Source organism: Oreochromis aureus, linkage group 18, assembly GCF_013358895.1.
Source record: "Oreochromis aureus strain Israel breed Guangdong linkage group 18, ZZ_aureus, whole genome shotgun sequence".
NCBI classification, from domain to species: Eukaryota; Metazoa; Chordata; class Actinopteri; order Cichliformes; family Cichlidae; genus Oreochromis; species Oreochromis aureus.
The window spans coordinates 12,849,798-12,864,229 of NC_052959.1; the positions used below are offsets into that span (position 1 = coordinate 12,849,798).

At 42.4% G+C, this 14,432-nt stretch overlaps 2 protein-coding genes across 9 annotated transcripts; one reads left to right on the forward strand and one right to left on the reverse strand.

The window, feature by feature from the left end:
- Positions 1 to 231: 231 nt before the first annotated feature.
- LOC116319248 (semaphorin-4E-like) lies at positions 232 to 7,598 on the forward strand. Of its 8 annotated transcripts, none has more exons than XM_039601982.1 (16): positions 232 to 737; positions 830 to 891; positions 1,861 to 2,174; positions 2,330 to 2,475; positions 3,863 to 3,925; positions 4,003 to 4,101; positions 4,211 to 4,310; positions 4,400 to 4,510; positions 4,586 to 4,737; positions 4,876 to 5,054; positions 5,185 to 5,341; positions 5,454 to 5,676; positions 5,801 to 5,916; positions 6,170 to 6,342; positions 6,430 to 6,482; positions 6,592 to 7,598. In XM_039601982.1, the coding sequence occupies exons 3-16, from the start codon at positions 2,066 to 2,068 to the stop codon at positions 7,083 to 7,085; spliced, it is 2,175 nt and encodes a 724-aa protein (XP_039457916.1). In that variant the 5' UTR covers positions 232 to 737; positions 830 to 891; positions 1,861 to 2,065; the 3' UTR covers positions 7,086 to 7,598. The 8 variants fall into 8 exon arrangements, with proteins under 8 accessions (XP_039457916.1, XP_031594381.2, XP_039457915.1 ...); XM_031738521.2 differs by having other exon boundaries at positions 855 to 891; XM_039601981.1 differs by having other exon boundaries at positions 232 to 683; positions 805 to 891.
- On the reverse strand, positions 7,490 to 14,283 carry cactin. The gene is made up of 10 exons (XM_031738347.2): positions 13,939 to 14,283; positions 12,208 to 12,811; positions 12,020 to 12,115; positions 11,700 to 11,845; positions 11,382 to 11,544; positions 9,482 to 9,596; positions 9,194 to 9,386; positions 8,893 to 9,015; positions 8,475 to 8,797; positions 7,490 to 8,380 (listed from the first exon to the last, which is right to left on the reverse strand). The coding sequence occupies exons 1-10, from the start codon at positions 14,241 to 14,243 to the stop codon at positions 7,890 to 7,892; spliced, it is 2,559 nt and encodes an 852-aa protein (XP_031594207.2). The 5' UTR covers positions 14,244 to 14,283; the 3' UTR covers positions 7,490 to 7,889.
- Between the last annotated feature and the right edge of the window lie 149 nt (positions 14,284 to 14,432).

The window sequence follows — 14,432 nt, forward strand, 5'->3', positions numbered from 1 at the left end:
CCTTTCTCTTGATTTGTGGCATCTCAATAAAATGTAACTATAAGATCATAACAAATATGCATCAGTTCTCTGCGCTTTCATATGTCTGTGCATGTGCAGGATTATTATAGTGGCAGAATGTTGCACATGCAGGGAGATGATGATGGCATTAATGTAAATACATCGTTTCCATCCGTAACGTGGCGGGCAGATAACAACACGCCGCATTGCTATGTTGCATTGCTTCATCACTCCTGTTTGGACACGCTGCCAGGTGTTTTTACGGTTTACCTGATCCGCCTAGCAGGAGTCAGCTGTGCCCTCTACCGACAGTAGTAGTAGTACTAATAAGAGAATAACGAACACTTAATCAGACCAGAGGTCAGCGCCTTCCGCCACACTCCGAAGGGGTATGTGGGACTAGGAAAAAAAAAAACCCTGCGCGGCTGTCCGGAGCAGGAGCCCCGGCCATTCAGATCCTTTCACCGACCGCGGGATATGACCGGTGAGAGAGGCTGTGGACAGAAACGAAGCACCGCTGTGTCTTTAGAAACACTCACTGGAGGCTGACGGGCTGCTGAGCCGTTGCACCAGCGCCTTTCCTTTTTAATGTTCTGTGCGGTCGCTGAGTTTTAGACGCGAGCTTGCAGATAATAACCCTCAGTGGAAGCTGCTGCCTACGGCCAACGTCTGACACCTCTGGGGTACGTTAGACGTTAGTCTCAGTTGTTCACACTTTTATTGAGTGTTTACTAAAGGTATGTGGGAGTTTTTGATTTTGCATTGTTTGTTTTTGTTTTTTAAACTATCAAACTGTCCGTGAAGCGGTGGTAAAATATGTCGTAAACAGGTGCTGGGACTATTTTTTTTCTTAGAGGAAACCTCGGGAGATTGGGGCGTGTCCGCGCGCAGGTAAGAGATTAACTTGTGATTGGAGTGTTTGCTCAGTCTTAGCTAACCTACCAGAGCTACTTTATTAACAGCTTCAGGGTGAATTTCACGTTAAAGCTTCACTACAAGGGGTAACGTACTTTATTACTATTATTATAACTAATTTAGCTAAGTAGCGTACTGGTAAATTCTCATTTATTTTATGGGTTTTTGTTTCCATACTGATTTTGACACACTTATCAGGTTTGTTCTACTGTTCAGATTCAGTTGAACGTAAATATGAGAGGCACGGTGATGTGAGTGTGTGCGCATGTGCGCGTGTGTGTGTGTGTGTGTGTGTGGTGTGGGTGTAAAGTGAAGCTGGGATTGGCCCTCAAGGCTAAATAATCTTATCGGGGTGCATTCTCTGACATGTTGTGGCTCATCAGGTAACACACACACCTCCATTACTTCTAATTTCATTACTGTGAGAGTAATGAAAACAGATGCTCCTTTTGTCACAACGACGTAATTAAAGGTTACCTCAGTTTCCTGCTCGGTGCAATGAAACCACTCTTGCAACTAACTTCCTTGCAGCCAACTTTGTGCAAGAGCTCGTCTCTAATCGAGCCCAGAATTTGGCACTCTGTGTGAATCTTTCATTGTGTCGGTGCTTGGTGCTGCAGGAGAGCTGAGGTTGACATCCCTGCACCCCGCTGAATGCTTTTCATGGCCCTGCATTAACATCACTATGGCACTGACAGAATTACTGTGGTGCTGACTTTAGCTCACTCTGTCCTTTCTGGCGATTCCTTTACTTTTTCTTTTCTTTCTTTTTTTTCTTATTTTTTGGCTAAGTTTCTTACACTTTGTTTTGATGCTCTTTGATGTTTACCCCTGTCAGCTATTGTCCTCTCCTGGTGTTTTGCTGTACATCCATTAAGGTTCTATACTTTTCCTTCTTTACTCATGAACAGTTTTTAATATCTTGTACACCCTTGTATTTTTCAGCCCCCATCGCCTTTGTGTTTTGGTCCGTGCCATCCATCTCCCCATGGACAGCCTGCAGAGCGGGGCCAGTAAAGGGGCTGCTACCCTTCAAACACCACAGACCACATCACGTCATAGATGCCACCCTGCCGCCTTTACCGCTCTATGACTGACTGTTGAGGAAACAATAAAGCCTAAAGTCCTCTGAGCTTGAGCAAAAGGAGCCATGAATCTGCTGCTGTCCCTCACTGTCTTCTGCCTGCTGCCTCTGGCCTTGATGGCCAAGGAAAACTTACCACTGAACTGCATCCCCCGCAGATCTGTGCCTTATCACAGTAAGTGCTGCTCTTTTGTCTTGTGTAACCTTGACTTACAGTGCGTCAGCTTGTGTTGGCTCATATAATTTGGATTGACTCAAAAGGAAATGCCGTTTAATCACTGGTGGTTGCTGAGTTAATCATTTGTCTGCTGTCTTTTTTTTTTCCTTTAGGGGACAATGCTCGTTTTTTTAGTGAGAATGATGTCTATAACTACTCCACCATGCTGTTGATAGAAGATAAAGGCGTGCTCATGCTTGGTGCTAGGGAAAAAGTGTACGCACTTGACCTCTATAACATCTCCCAGAAACGTGCTTCAGTAAGAACAGCTTTTTTTGTTTGTTTGTTTTTCTTTAACAGGCTGCACCCACTTTATTCCTTTTAAAACAGTCTCTTTCACCAATCCAGGGCAAGTGCCCAACATAGCCGATGAGACCATTTCCCGCACCCATAAACATAAACTACTCTACACTCTTTTTATACTGCCGACACTTTACTCACTTTTAGTCACTTACAGTTATTTTTTCACCTATTCAGACACTTTAATTTTAAAACTGTGTATATACTGTATATTCTGTGTATTTATTATCTCACTCTTATTGCCTGTATATGCCCTGTCCTTATCTTCAACGTCATGCTGCTCTGTTGTATCTTAATTGCCCCTTGAGGATAAATGAAGTCTTTCTGATTCTGATTCAGATTCTGATAGAAACGTTTCAACATCTATCAAAGAAAAGAAAGCTAAAAATGTTCGCCCATCGCTTGAACCACTGATGTTATTGGCCATTTTCATGTGGTTCTGCGAGAAATTCGCAGACTCTATCTACCATGAACGCTGAGTAAAAATCAGGCAACAAGACAGAACTTATTCCTCACAGCTGTGAAAGTCCCACTCTGTCGCAGAGTAGGAGGGAGTAGGGGCCGGACTGGAATTGATCCATCTGTGATCCGGAAAGGTGCTTCCTGAGAGCCTAACTTCAGGCAAACAAAAGACATGGGTTCATTTGTTTAATTCCTCAACAACAGTGTGAACTGATCTAACTCTTCTAATGTGCACAGTCCAATTCTTGATGTATATTCTTTTGTGCGTGATGTGATCATTTAGACACAACCACTGCAGTACAGCTTAACGGGAAGCCTCATAACCACAGAGCTTTCTGACACATATTATTTCAAAGATGGAAAAAAACCTGTTTAAAACTTTGTCCTTAAATTAGGCTTCCTTCACATGAATTTATCCTGTTTTCACCTCAGATTGCACCTTATTAATTATCAACTACAGTCAAAAAATGGCAAATACCATGGCGTATTTGACCGTTGATTCTTGTGATAATAACACAGTGCAAACAAAGCTAGCAGATATAGTAAAACAGATCATGTAATTTGAGCTGCAACACTTCCTCTTCAGTAACAATTTTAGCTACATCTTCACAGGTTAACCATCTTAACAGCAGCTGTGCTTCCTTTAAAACTGTAAATGTTGAAAGTATTGTTCTGTACAGCAGAAAACCTGTTAGCCCTGAGAAACATGTTATCCTACCACACAGAGTAGTGTGACCAGTAATGAAAGCAATGTCAGAGTCGTGGACTTGTCATAACGTTTGTCAACAATCGGTTATTATGACAGGCCCAAACTTAACCCTATTCAACAGAACTTTTATTTATTTTTTTGAAGTGTGACCAAAATTGTGTTTTTTATCTTTTAGGTTGCATGGGAAGCAACTCCAGGAAAAAAGACAGATTGTAAAAACAAAGGAAAAAATGCAGAGGTTGGTTGATTGTAGTTTTGTAAAGGTTAATTTACATTAAGCAGAGGCACTCACTGGTTCTTGAATTCCTTTTGCAGACGGAGTGCTTGAACTATATCAGGATCCTGCATAAGGTGGGAGATGACAGAATGTATGTGTGTGGAACCAATGCTTTTGATCCTGAGTGCTACTACATGGTGAGATAAATTCATGAACTGATTGAATAGATGGTTTTTATGGCTTTTCATCAGCTTCACAATAAGTGCAGAATAATACCTAAAGATAAAACGGTGTTTGCCGGTGCAGTCCTTTTCAGATGATGCATTGACTTTTGAGAAGAATATGGAGGATGGTAAAGGGAAGTGTCCATTTGATCCTTTCCAGAGATACGCTTCAATCATGGAAGGTAGGCAGAAATTTGCCAACTACACTAAGAAATCTGTTGAAAAGATTAGCAGAGCAAACATATTTTCTTTTGCTCTCTGGTCTCGTTAGGTAATGAACTTTACTCAGCCACGTCAATGAACTTCCTCGGCTCTGAACCCGTCCTAATGCGCAGCTCGTCTGGTACCATACGCACTGAGTTTAAAAGCTCCTGGCTTAATGGTAAGAGATAAAATAATTTTTTTAAAAACCTATTAGTTCAGTCAAAGTTAAAGTTTTCTTTTCTTCTTGTGCCAGAGCCCACCTTTGTTTCCATGGCTCAGATGCCAGAGAGCAAGGAAAGTGAAAGCGGAGATGACGACAAAGTTTACCTGTTCTTTAGTGAGACCGCTGTGGAATGCGACTGCTACAACAAACTGGTGGTGTCCCGCGTGGCCCGCGTCTGCAAGGTGATAAAAGGTTTTACATTGCATGCGCTTCCAATGACAATGGCACATAAATGGCACTTCCTTGTGCTCCTGCAGCCCTTTCTGTTGTTTCATTGCTATGTGTATTTTTCCTCCTGTTATGCATTTCTGTGTTCACAGGGGGATCTTGGCGGTCAAAGGACTTTGCAGAAAAAGTGGACAACCTTCTTGAAAGCTAGAATAGACTGTCCGGTGCTGGAGTCCCAGCTGCCGTACATTATCCGGGACGCATACCGCTGGTGTGACCCCGAGAAGGATTGGAAGAGCTGTATTTTTTACACCGTCTTCACAGCACAGTCGTAAGTTTGGACCAGCATAGATGTTTGTGTAAGAAGGAAAAGGTTAACTTCCTCTTTTATGTCTTTAGAACACCAGTTGGCTAAGATCTGCTGCATGTTTGGTGTGTGTGTGTGTGTGTGTTTATTTAAGAGACACATCAGACTTGTCTGCAGTGTGTGCGTACCGCGTGTCAGACATAAGCCGAGTGTTTGCAGAGGGGAAGTACAAGACCCCAGTCCCCGTAGAAACCTCCTTTGTTAAGTGGGTGATGTATAGCGGAGAAGTGCCCGTCCCTCGGCCTGGAGCTGTAAGTCTTCCCAAAATTCCCTTGTGCATTTTTTTTTAAAGAAAACCCTAACAGGAAGCTGATTCCTTTTTGCACCCTGCTCTCTCTTTCCTTTCCATTGATCCTTTGCCAGTGTATAAATAATGAGGCTCGTAAGGCGGGCATACAGAAAACTTTGGATCTACCAGACCGAACCCTTCAGTTTGTCAAGGACAAGCCCCTCATGGACCAGATTATCCAGCCAATAGGAGATAAACCTCTACTGGTGCGCAGAGGAGCTACATTCACACAAATCATAGTAAACCAAATGAAAGCTGCAGATGGCAACAAGTACCCCGTGATGTTTATAGGCACAGGTTTGCATCAGTACATCATTGTCACTTCTTGTTTGTTGTCCATTTTGCCGTTTTTGATGACTTAACAGTGGTAAGCATACTGGACTTTATGCATGTAAATATGTTTCCTTTTTTTATACAAAAGACAAAGGCACAGTGCTGAAAGCTGTGAACTACGATGGAGAGATGTTCATCATAGAGGAAGTACAAATCTTCCACCCCCCTCAGCCAATCAAGATTCTTAAATTCTCAAATATCACGGTAATTTGAGATAACCATTCATTTAAAACAGTTTCTATCACAGCTGATGCCTCAGTAGTGATATTGTTTCAGGAAGTCCAGTACATTTTTATTTATTTATTTTTATCCTTCAGCAAGCCTGGATTTATCAAGAATGTGAAAAAACACATATTTAAGTTATTTATAAACAGTCTTCTCAGAAAGAATAAACAGGGTCAATATGTTTGGTGTCAATGTGCATCAGCATCATCGGTGCTCTGTGTTTGTGTCATAGATCCAAGATGTACATGGTCAGCTCTATGCAGGCTCAGACACTGGAGTAGCCCAGATACCACTGGCCACCTGTGAGAGGTCCTCATCCTGTATGGACTGTGTGCTAGCCAGAGACCCACACTGTGGCTGGAACAATGCTCTGGGGAAATGTGTTTTCATTTCTAAATCACAACGGTAGGCATCACTTTAAAGACAAGGACCAAGTGATATTGATGTTCTTTATTCAAACTAATTTTTCATTTACTGCCTCTTTTTTTGTAGTGATATAATCCAAAGTGTGAAAGTTGGAGATGCTTCCCTTTGCCCTGATGCTGGTAAGTTTATTCATGAAACTGAATCTTCTGGAGTTTGCACGTTTCTGCATGTGATCTGTTGAAGTTGTCAAATTGAAAATTCATTTATGGGTGTCTCTTGAAATGTCAGACCCTATCAAGCCTCTGAATTGGTCCATCCGGGAAGGCGAGGACCTGAAGCTCAGTTGTCTACCCCTTTCCAGCTTGGGAAAAATCATATGGCAGAAGAACAATATCAATCTGACGCCTTCAGCTGCACTTCAACTACAAGACGGACTTCTGATCCAGAATGTTTCATTAAGCGATGCCGGTCGTTACCGCTGCTTGTCTGTAGAGCACTCCAGAACTAAAATGCACAGCATAACTGTAATTGAGCATCTGGTCACAATTGACCTATCAGACTCTGGCAAAGATGATAGGACAGTGAATCCCAAAGCTCAGACTGATTGTGGATCAGTTACTGGACTGCAGGTTGCATGTGCTCTTTTGGGGCTTGCTTTTTTGCCCTTTTGGCCTGGAACTTTTACAAAGGCCATCTGTGTCTGCCTTGGAGTTTCTCTAAGAGTAAAAGTGAAGAGCAACCTCAGGAGAGCCAGAACCAGGAGGCTTTACACTCCGGTGTGAGTTACCAAGCTGCACCCAGAGAGGAAAAGCCCGTGGTCATCAGCAGCAACAGTAACAACAACCAACACTGAGAGCTAAAAAACAGAAAGCGGGAAGCGCATGACATTAACAAAGATAGACTTTAGACTCAAATGAATGGGGGGATACCGAAACGGCTTCGTTTCTGCCCTGAACTAATGAGAATAGGGGTTCAGCGGTAATATTTGCATAGAAACTTGGATGTAAAAACATTCCAAATGCTTGTTTTGATAAACAAAACTGATAAAACTAAACTAAATTATTTTTGGTACAAATATGATGTACTTGAATTCCTGCCTTTTTGTTTTATATGCAGGTTTGTGCTTAAATTCCTACTAATTGTTTTAAGTACCACAGATTGGAATATGTTGCAATGACTGGTTTGATTTTTTTACAGGGAATGTACAGTAATTGAAATTGAGCCACTTATTTTGTAACCACTAGCTACTAAGACTTTGTCTTATTGTAATTAAACAATTTTTATATGTTCTTTAAGTTGTTTCAGCAAGTTTAAAATGCTTACTGTTTTATCTCTAACGTGAAGTTAATTTGAAACCAGTGGCCAAATGCAAAAAGTAAAAAGGAGAAGGGAAAAAAAATCTTTAATGTGTAACTTTTTGACTAAATTACAGTTTTGCTTTCTTAGACATCAGTACACAGTGACTTGAAGCTTTAACACTGCTTTTCTAAGAGAGCAGCTAAAACAAAAACAACAAAGCACCTTTACTGTACAGCATGTGTAAAAGCCAGTCACTGGAGGCTTTGGTCCGTACTGATCTGTGGCATTTATCTCCTGTAGCGATACCTCTTGAAGTGGAACCAAAGCTGGAAGATCCCATTGGCGAACTGACAGCGAAAGCCGTGTCGGTGCGAGTACTCCCACTCCCTGTTTACGATCTTAAAAGCAATGTCCTCATACGGCGGGCCCGCGTGGAACCTTAAAATTCCAAAGTCCTTGTTGTCAGGACTGGGCTCGAGGAAGTACTGAGGCGTGGATCGCTTGTCGATCAAGTCTGGGTAGAAGATGTTGAACTTGTAACCTTGGACTATCTTAGGGGGAGGGTTGTCGAAGTCGTAATGTGTCTGGTTGTACTTGTTCCACTCGAAGCCTGTGTGGACCCTGTTGAAGAAGCGTGGTTTCCTGGGGCGGTATTTGTCTGCCCACAGGTACATTTTCCCAGTGACCGGAAACTCGACGCTGAACTGGGCCTCATCGTTGCCCATGCCTTCCTTGGCCCGTCGCACAAAAGCGTCCTCTGCACTTTCGCTGGCGTCACCTGACACAGAAAGTGGTAAAACAGTGAGGCTACAGTTCCCAATATGCATGGTTATACATTTCTGCAGTGAGGATGCTTTGCTGTCATCTCATACCTGTGACTTGGAGCTGTCTGCGTGCTAACTGCAGCCGGTGTGCGTCTTCCTCTGGGGTGATCGTGTGGGTGTCCAGCGGCAGCTCAGACTGCATGAGCAGCGTGGGGCTGTAGCGACCCGAGTCGTACTCCGCTTGGCTCTGCTGGATCAGGTCCTCCTCTGTCAGAACAGCCTCCACCACCTCATCCTTTTCCTCTCCATCCTTCTTGTCACCCTTTTCTCCTGCTTCCTCATCTTCTCTTCCTGCTGTAGATGTAGACGGACCCTCCTCTGGCTCTGTTTCAGTGTTTCTCCTTTTCTCTCTAGTTTGCCCTCCTCTCTCACTGGAATAAGGAAATGTTGGTTTAGATTTTACAATGCACCTCTTGCAATAGTGCAAAGAGGAATTTGCATCTCAGGTCTGTACATTATAACTTACTCATCTTCCTCACTCCTAGGCTCCTCTTTGATGATGGGAAACAAAGGTTCACTCTCTACTCCCTGTTCCTGTTTCAGCTTGAACAACTTCTGACGCAACACCTCCTGGTGTCGTTCTCTCAGCCTACAGCATAAAAAGTTAGATTTAGTTTTAAACAATCACACTCTTGAGATTACAAATCTCTTTTATAAGAGCGCCCTGGCCAGAAAAGACAGCAGTACAATATTAAGTTGCATAAAGATGGCACTTAACTTTATTAAGCCAGCCAAAAACAGTGGGCATTGCCACATCACTGTCATACCTTGCTCTGGCCATGTAGACTTTGACCTGCTGCAACAGACTCTCCCAATAACCGATATCAAGATTGGATCCTCCAGCCCGAATCTTTGCCTCAATGTTTTGGTGCAGTGCTTGCAGCTGACTGTATGTCTTTCCTTTGAACACAGACTGAACATCTGTGCTCACAGCTGTATTGATGCCCTCACGACGATCACCTGAGAAATAAATGGATAAATTAATAATTAAAAAAAAAAAAGAATCCTATCAGGATAAAAGCCATTAGAGAGGGACAATGTGACGGTTGTCCTACCAGGCCCTTTTCCAGAGGCCTCCAGTTTTCTCAGTTTGCTGATCTCATCCTCAGTGATGGTGGTCATGTCTCTCCAGAAGTCCACGTTCTTGCCCTGTTCCAACTCCATGTACACCTAGCAGAACATTTCGCATGCAGTAATGTTTTAATTATGCTGCACTTTAAGATCAGTACATGCTAACACACATCTTTTGACATGTTTAGGGTAAATATGTGTTAAAACATTTAAATATAGATTTACACTAAATGCCTCCTAATAGCACCTTTATTCTGTGACATTTATATAATTAAGGCTTAAACTGTGAGAGATGGTCGCTTCCTAGGTGGCCATACATGCTGGTAGCCTGCTAAGCACGAGGTCAGCTAATCTGAGTCCCTGAATTGGACTTTGCCACCATGTTTGTGGTGTTCTTGACAATTGGAGAATTTAAAGCAATTACCAGTTAACACCATCTGCTGTGTGGATACTTACACTAGTCTGTGCTCAGGTATTTTACAAAGTAAAAGTCAATATTCATGTTAGGACCTAATACTATCTACAGTGCTGTGCAGAAGTCTTGAGCCACCCCTTATCGTTATGTCATTATTAGAAATTAGTAGACATGACAGATCAGTGCAAACATACATAGAAATACAGTATATAAAAAGGCAAAAATGTACAATTCCAACAAGCTTTAAAGTCAGTATTTTGTATGACCAACTCTCTTAGACAGCTTTCTTGTAATACATAATAATAAGACTTGTAATAAGTAGTAGAATAATTCTCGAGGCTTCCTGAAGGAAATTCAAAGTCCTTCTTTGGATGTTTGCTGCCTTTTGTTCAATTTCAATTCTCTATCAAGATGATCCCACACTGCTTCAATAATGTTAAGCTGGGAAGGCCGATCGATAGTGTGTTTGGGATCACTGTCATGAAGCCGTTGCCAATCAGATGCCTTCCAGCATTTTTTTTTTCCTGTTGATAATTCAATTAATTCTGACTTCCTGTCCAACACCACTGGTTGAAAAGCAGCCCCAAGAGAGCCCACCATGTTTTGCAGAATGTTGTAGACACTCAGTGTTAGACCTCCTCTGTACATGTTAATGACAATTTGAACGAAAAACTTCAAATTTGGATTCATTACTTTACAAGACCTTTTGAACAGATTCCGTCCAGTTCTTGTGTAATTTGGTATACCTAACTCACTCCTCCCTGTTTCCCTTTCTTCCTGCCACCCTTCCACTGAGACAGTTCTTGACTGAAGTAAAGAAATGTGCTGTGGAGTAACAAAGTGCCTGAAGATTCAATTTCAAATTGGTTATTTGCCAAGTTGTCTACCGATGATAAACATGGCACAGATCCATCCCTTGCGCAAGGTCTCTTTTTATGCTTGAATGATTCATGGTGGCTTAACAAACAAAGATTCCTCTGAGAAAGGTCAGGTACAAGAACTGGACTGAAAATAAGCAAAATAGATGCCAGTGATCAAAGAAGAGCACTGAAAGGCCTTCAGGAAACCTGGAGAACTATTGCTCAAGAGCACTTAAAAAATGTCAAGAGCACCTAACATCTGGAAGCAAAATACAAAGAAACAGGGGATAGTTTAAGAATTTTGCACAGTGCTATAACGTGAGGCTTCATAACAGTAGCTCATAACGCAGTGGGTGATGTTATGTTTTACATAAAGTCTAAGCTTTACACTACAAATTGAGCTGGGTTTTTAATATTGTATTTGTGTATGGGCATATTATGAAACACTGTATACTCACATATTTTTATTTAACCCTAATAATCACAAATCACATTTAAAGATGATATAGTTACTGGGTAAAACACACAAACAAAAGTGCAGGTTCACACTCTTAAATTGGTCCTTTTGTAAACAGAACTTTTACACTTTATTTAAGCACATCTACAAACCTTTATGTCCTCTAGCAAGTCGTCCATGTCAGTGACCGTGAGCCCATTGAGGAACGTGTATGGTTCGTGCATTTCCACTGCCAAATCATCATCTTCTGCACTGATGTACTTCGCCAAAAGGTCAATTGGCTTGGCACGGCCGTCACGAATTCTAATCTTAGACCTGCAGAGACAAAGCACAAGGGTGTGAAGCAGGGTTAATTAGATAAATAGATGTAGAAGGTGGAAGTTTAAACAAACTGATCCAATCATAGTGGAGTACATAAGAATCCTCAGAGGTATGAAAAGGGAGATTGTTAATATAAGAGCCACACTAACCTTAGTTTGGCTTGATGCAGATGAAAGTTGTCTTCCTGTTCAGCCCAAGTCTTGAAATATTCTGCCTCTTTCTCTCTCTGCAGCATTTCCAGCTCCTGCTCTCTCATGGCCTTCTCTCGCTCCCGCTCCAGACGCAGCTGCTTCACCTACATCAACATAAAGTTGGTGTATAAATATGTCGCTCCCAATCTCTAATCTTAAAACTGATCCTCTATGTTTTGCCTGAGAACTGAAATTCCATCCTTTTTTTAAGCATTTGTATAAAAAGTCAGGTACTGTGTGAGCACTAATGTGGAAGATTTTCATCCCACAGTTCTTACCTTCTGCAGCTCTCTACGGTTCTCCTCCTGAATACATTTGTTCCTTTCTTTGAGCTCTTTCTCTCCGAGATGACCAATACCTTTCTTATCTAATGCCTGAGGAAGCAAAAAGAACCATGGATGGGATACAAGGTCTCAAGGCAGGTTATGACAGGCAAATATCCAAACTTTTGCAGTCAGGAACTCACCTTTTGCCATTTAAATGTTCCCAATAAGTTGTTGTCCCCAAAAGGATTGTCTGCATTGGTGTATCCCAGGTACTCCTCACTCCAGCCCATTTTCTCTCTCCTTTTCTTCTCCTTTGCTTCCTTCTTTGCCAACCTTCTGGCCCTCTTCTCCTCTGGTGTCTCAAGAGCTTTCATCATCTCCTTCTGTTTTTTCTTCTCCTCCTTTTCCTTGACTGCGCCTGTCTCGCAATCAGACTCTGAGCTCTCAGATGATTCACTTGAACTGAAGCGCTGCTTGCCTCTGCCCCAGTCAGACTTCTCTTGGCTTCTCTTACTCCTCCCGCGCTCCCTGTCTTCACTTTTCTTCCTTCGCTCTCGACTTTTGTCTCTGTCTCTGCTGCTGTTCTTGTGCCTCTCTTTCTCTCTGTCCCACTCCCTCCTCTGTCTGTCTCTTGGTGGACTCCCTCTCTCGGCACTCCTTCTTCTTCTCCTTTCTCTGTCGCCGCTCCCATCACGGGAGTCAGAACTGGACTGGGATCTTCCCTTTCTCCTCTCTTGGGATGTTGTTCTACGACTCTCCTGTTCCTTTCTCCTCCTTCTCATTTTGGTATTATCTGAATCAGGACTGAGACAGAAAGTGTGATTTAATACAGTGACTGCAGGAATACAATATTAACTACAGAAGAACCACATAAGAGGAATCTCTGAAAGTGAAGTCCTGTTGAATACAGTTAAAAACCTATTTATTTATTTATTTGTTTGTTTATATATATGCAATGGAGTTACCATAACAAGTTGATATAGGGATTATATCTACAGCAGCTCTTTTCATTCACATAAAGCCTAACACTAACGTCACTGAACATCAGCATAGCTATCGGTTGATTGGATTACTGTGCAGCAGCCTGGCACTCAACCAAGGATGGGACAAACATCATTACAGCAATATACTGTGCACACATCCCTTTTGTAATATTTTATGACTGAAGTGACAACAAGCATCATGTTGTACAATGATTTAAACCCTACATCCAATCAACAATCACACAGAACAACAAAAGATTCAATTCAGAAATATAATTTGCTTTTCAAAAAAGAAGGGTAATTTAAATTTGATTCCAGCAATACATTTTTAAAAAGCTGATACTAGGAATAGAAAAACCTGGTGATCAAAGAAGATGCCTTCTCCTCAGGGAGGAGACCCCGAGCTAGACCCAGAACCCACTGAAGAGATTATACATCTCACTTTGCCTGGAAACGCCTCAGTATCTCCCAGCAAGGACTGGAAAGTGTTGCTTGGGAGAAGGATGTCTGGAATACCCTGCTTAGGCTGCTGCCATTGCAACCTTTGGATGATTGATTGATGGATAGACAGAATATCTACGAAGGTCTCATTGGCATGTTGCCTTCTAGCAAGCAATACTGCGCCACACGCACTGGTGGTACTGGTGGTTCTTCAAATAATAAAACAACAGACACATCTTTTTTCTTCCTTTTTTGAAGTAAGGCTTTGCTCAGTTCTGCAAGTCAACATTAAATTATATTTAGCGCCTATGCAAAAGCATAGATGCATGCTGATTCCTGGAATTCCCCCAAAAAAGAATATTGTTGATGTCCTTTCGCTGTCGCAAACCGGACAGAAAAACGTTACGTTTACGGAGTCACTCGATGTGTTCAAATGAGGCCTGCTACTACCATCATAATATATAAAATCCCAAGTAAGCAGCCAACTCCGCTTCGTAAAGCGATTACCTTGATGACCGACCCTTCGACCTGTTCCTCTGACGGTGAGTCTCTCGCCTCCGGTCGCTCTCCGAGCCGCTGCTAGAACCAGAGCGGCCCCTGTGCTGAGGCCGACGTCGGGCCGGAGAGCCATCGCTGGAGTCCCGACTGCCGGATCTTCCCCTAACACGAGCGGCCCTTTTCCTGTCGGCAGACCGACTGCGGTCTCTCCTCTCATCTGGAGATCTAGACTTGTTTCCTCTTGACTTGTTCGGCCGATCTCGGCTCCGACTTCTGGACCTGGAGCGAGTCCGACGTCGAGACTTGGAACTCATTGCGAACTTTCTCTCAATAGGGGGTCCCAACACCAGTATGTCGCATAAATAAGATGTAACAAAGGGGACTTTCTAAAACATATTATGTTTGCGCCAGGTTAAGCTGCATTGGAACGTTTAAAAAGCAAATAATGTCAATATTTCACATTTTCAGGTCATATTCTAAAAAATAAAATATAAAATAAAACC